Source organism: Notolepis coatsorum (assembly GCF_963971535.1).
Source record: "Notolepis coatsorum genome assembly, chromosome: 18".
NCBI lineage: Eukaryota > Metazoa > Chordata > Actinopteri > Aulopiformes > Paralepididae > Notolepis > Notolepis coatsorum.
The window spans coordinates 51459900-51464853 of record NC_140182.1 but is presented as its reverse complement, the minus strand read 5'-3'; the positions used below and the strand labels follow the sequence as shown (position 1 = coordinate 51464853).

At 48.4% G+C, this 4954-nt stretch overlaps 1 protein-coding gene across 1 annotated transcript in view; it reads left to right on the top strand.

Moving 5' to 3' along the window:
* Positions 1-3037: 3037 nt before the first annotated feature.
* myrf (myelin regulatory factor) overlaps positions 3038-4954 on the top strand; it is a gene marked incomplete at both ends in the record, with an annotated part of 46798 nt that continues 44881 nt past the window's right edge. Inside the window, 1 exon segment of the mRNA XM_084335205.1 lies at positions 3038-3110. Coding sequence (XP_084191331.1) covers positions 3038-3110 — 73 coding nt within the window.

The following is a 4954-nucleotide window of genomic DNA, read 5'->3' as shown; positions in this document are numbered from 1 at the left end:
GTACAGTATTATGTACATTTTAGGATGAATACGTGTGTAAAAGTGTGTGTGTGTGTGTGTGTGTGTGTGTGTGTGTGTGTGTGTGTGTGTGTGTGTGTGTGTGTGTGTGTGTGTGTGTGTGTGTGTGTGTGTGTGTGTGTGTGTGTGTGTATGAGTGAGTGAGTGCATTCATCACACCAAAGTGCATTGTGGGTCATATTCACCATTTGATAATCAAATGGACTTTGATCCATCACACAAAGTCACATAGAGTAGGAGTCCGAGTGTGATTAATTATTAACACTCCTTCACACACACACACACACACACACACACACACACACACACACACACGCACGCACGCACGCACGCACGCACGCACGCACGCACACACACACACACACACGCACACAAACACAAACACACACACTGACTGCCCTCTCAGCCCCTAATCTCTCAAAAGGCCAGTCTGTATCGAAGTCGGACTGACAATCATTGCACTGTTCCCCGTAAACCACAGCTGGACACAACAGAACATAGAGCACAGGGATATTTACACACCCCAATCTACAGCCATCAAATTCAACTTAGTGATTTAGTGCTTACAGTTACTTTACATTTCCACCTGTATTGTATGTTTTCACTGAACTATATGTATATGGCACAACAATGACATTATTACCATCCAATAACAGCTTTGTGAGTCATTTTACTGATGTTCCTTTTGTTATTACAGAAGTATTATACGGGTATCTGGACGAGAAGTCATGTCACATGGAGAGGTTGTACCAAAAGTGATGGTGGTTACCGCTCGTTTTTATATTAGAGGTGATGAACTATGAATCACTCAATATGTAAGGCTAGCACATTGGCGGTTATAATACACTCGAACCAGTGGAATATCAGGAATATTGCCACGGCTGTGATGCGCCCGCAGCCACAAGAGCGTAGCTCGAGTGGCGTAGGCATCACATAGTGCCAATATTCCTGATATTCCACTGGTTCGAGTGTATTATTGCTTTTATACAGCAAGTTGCACTGTCAGGAAAAATATAGGATGAATACAGACAATTCTAGGGTATTTTATATTGATTTCAGTGAACTTGGCATAGACATTTACAGTGGGTGACAATATTGTCACAAGGAAAGATGAAATTACCTACCTGGGTTCCATCCTAGAGGCTAATCTTTCCTGTGACAAAATGGCATCCAATGTAATAAAAAAAGTCAACCAACGAACTCGATTCTTGTACCGGATCTCCTCTCTGGTAAACAAGAATACCCTGAAGACTCTGGCAGGAGCACTCATTCAAGGGTACTACGACTATGATTGCACCTCATGGTACCAAAGCACCTCAAAGGCGCTAAAAACAAGATTACAAACATCTCAAAACAAACTGGTCAGACTACTGCTTGACCTATAGAACCCACCTCACCCCTGCCCACTTTGACAACCTAGGATGGCTTAGAGTAGACGACAGAGTACAGCAACTTGCAATGGGCCTGGTCTACAAGATACACTACACGACCAAGGTACCCATGTACATGTCAAAATACTTCCCAAAGGTCAGTGAATACCACGATCACAACACCAGAGGGAGCTCCACAAATCATGTTAAACCCAGATTCGGTTCAAACAAGGGACTAAACACGTTTCGCAATTATGCCACATCAATGTGGAACGCCCTACCCAAAGCTGTAAAGGAATGTGAATCACTACCCACTTTCAAAACCACTCTCAAAGAACACCTACGGGAGACTGCAATTCGAAACTGGCCCCTGTAAATGTCCTAACCCAACCCCCTCCAATGTACAGTAAATTACCTAGTATGGTTTTGTCAATATTCCAATGTACAGTTTTGCTTGTACAGTTGTACAGTGTTTCTCCCCCCCCCCCCCCCCAACCCCTCCTACTCAACAGGAGAGCTGATTCCCCTCCAAACCAACGGGGGAAATAGTGCAAATCATATGGCTTATTTTATCATTTTTTCTTATTGTGTTGTCAGTGCTATTTTTTCATAAATGTATATAGTGATATCGGTGACATGGGAGGTACAGAGGCGGGCAGCGTGAATACTTTCCCTAAGCGGGTTGTACTTCCGCATTCGGTTTGCGCGATCTGATTGGCCACTGACGTTTCTGGTCATGTGACATGTGCGCCAATGGTGTGACGCCTAGTTCTGCCACCGGTTAAGCTTAGGCACTCTTTCGAAGTTGGTTAAGGTTAGAGTTTGTCTTAGAGCAGGGCGATAGAACACCAGCCCTGATTCCAAACTCTAACCTTAACCAACTTCGAAAGAGTCGCCTAAGCTTAACCAGTGATAAACTAGGCGTTAGGTAGTTTGCAGGCTGTTAGACCCAGAAATACAGTAGGCGCAGAACTAGGCGTCACACGATTGGCGCACATGTCACATGACCAGAAACGTCAGTGGCCAATCAGATTGCGCAAACCGAATGCGGAAGTACAACCCGCTTAGGGAAAGTATTCACGCAGGCGGGCAGGCTGAGTTCGGTGGGGGGGAATGCCGGGGGGAGGGGCTATCGTTCCGGCGGTTCAACCCGGGGGAGGGGGGGCCTTGCGTGTTGTGGGATCGGTATGGGGGGGTGTGGTTTCCTGGGGCCCTCGGCCGCCGTGGCCCGGGCGGTATGGTCACCGGGCCGGGGGGGCACCGGGCTTGGGGTCGCGGGGGGTCGGGGGACCATTGAGGCGTGGTGCTTAGGCCTTCTGCGGGCCTGGGCTTGGGGTTCTCGTGGGCCGGGGGGCTGGCGGTCAGGGCGGGGGTGGGTGGGGGCTCTGGGTGCTCGGCTCTGCGCATGGTGGACCAGGATATGGGGGTGCTCTGTTTCTCGGGGAGGAGAGCCGGAGGAAGGGGTTTCTCTTGTGGGGGTCAGAGCGGCTGTGCTTTGCCCAGTGGGGTCCTGTATGTTGCGGGGTCGGTGGGCGTGGGGTGGGGCTCTCTGTGGCATGGGAGGTAGCAGGCTTGGCTCGGTGGGGGGGAGTACCACCCCTCGCCCCTCCACTGAGCCTGGCCCGGCTCTGCGCGCATCGGCCTGGGATATGGGGGAGTTCTACGGGCTTAACTCAAGGGGCGGGATGTCGGGCCATCGTTTCCGCGGTTTGGCCCGGGAGAGTGGGGTCTCGTGGGTTGTGGGTTCGTTGTCCGTGGGGTTTAAGTTTAAGTTTATTTGGATCCCCATTAGCCACAGCAGTGCTGGGGCTATTCTTCCTGGGGTCCATAACACATAAAATACAGTTACAGACTTATACACTCACAACATTTACATGTCATACAGACAATTAAAACAACAATAAAAACCCTAATCAAATTCATAATACAATATAACAATATATACGCCTTATGAATTCATAATACAATACAATAATACCTACTCATAATTAATTCATAATACAATACAGCATAATATACTATTTAGCTTTTACATACATTATCTATGTTCATATCAGCCAATTATACAATATTTTAATAATATATCCCTATCAGACACATGGTGGGGTGCTTGGTGACATGGGAGGTAGCGGGCTTGGCTCGGTGGGGGGGAGTACCACCCCTCGCCCCTCCACTGAGCCTGGCCCAATTAAATTCAAGGGACCCGTGTCGCTGAGTGCTCGGTCCCACGTGGGACGGACCTGGGATGTGGGGGAGAACTACCACATGCCTCCTCCGATACATGTGGAGTGGCCAGCCGCTTCTTTTCACCTGACAGCGAGGAGTTTCCCTGGGGGAACGTAACGCGTGCGGAGGTTCACGCTATTTCCCCCAGATCCCCTCCCTGCTGAACAGGCGCCCGACCGACCAGTAGGAGTCACAGTTTACAATGACCAGGACGCGTCTATTCGTTTCCTAACGCATTTATGCTTCCGCGTTCGCGTTTTGCGAATCTGATTGGCCACTGCCGTTTCTGGTGCGATCTGATTGGCCACTGACGTTTCTGGTCATGTGACATGTGCGCCCAATCGCGTGACGCGCCCATTTCCGCCTCGACCAGCAGCAAACTACCTAACGCCTAGTTTATCACTGGTTAAGCTTAGGCGACTCTTTCAAAGTTGGTTATGGTTAGAGTTTGGAATCAGGGCTGGTGTTCTATCGCCCTGCTCTAAGACAAACTCTAACCCTAACCAACTTCGAAAGAGTGCCTAAGCTTAACCGGCGAAAGAACTTGCCGTCACACGATTGGTGCGACCAGAAACATCAGTGGCCAATCAGAGCGCAAAACGCGAACGCGGCAGCATAAATGCGTTAGGAAACGAATAGATGCGACCAGGACACATACCCCACCTGCGAGTGCTTAGTCAACTGTGCTACCCAACCGCACCACAAGTAGTTTTACTTTTGATATTTTATATCAAGAACTTTAATACTTTTTGGAGTTTTGGAAAAAGTTAAGGATTTGGATTCTTAATCCACCATTAGGCTAGCACAAAATGAGTCTACAGACTTAGATCAACTACAGTACATACATAAGAAGTAAGATTTCACTAGATAATGTTCTTTCTACATTCTTCTACATCCTCTCGTATCCGTCCCCTGTGCCCAGCCTTCCACCCTGCTGCACTTTGTTTCCACTCATTTTCTCTCATTCTGCCAGTGGACCAGAAACTTGCATTTCATTATTCCATACTAGCTGTCTTCCCACCCCCACCTCTCCTGCCTCGTCTATCTCCCCTCCCCTCTCCCCCCATCTCTCGATTTTTTCGTTATCAGGCCTGCCAACCTAAATTTACTGCCCATTTGGGTGGGGTGCACATCTGGAGCTCATTTAAGAGAAACCACCCCTCTCCTCGCCCCCGGCTCGGCCACGTAGTAGAACAGCTAGACTGACTCCTCTATCCAGGACCATGGGCATGGTCATATATATATATATATATATATACATACATATGGTGTAATTCACGGGCTTGTTGGTTCCAGGTAACATTAGAGACTTAAAAAAGAACACAGTGTTGCTGGTTGGT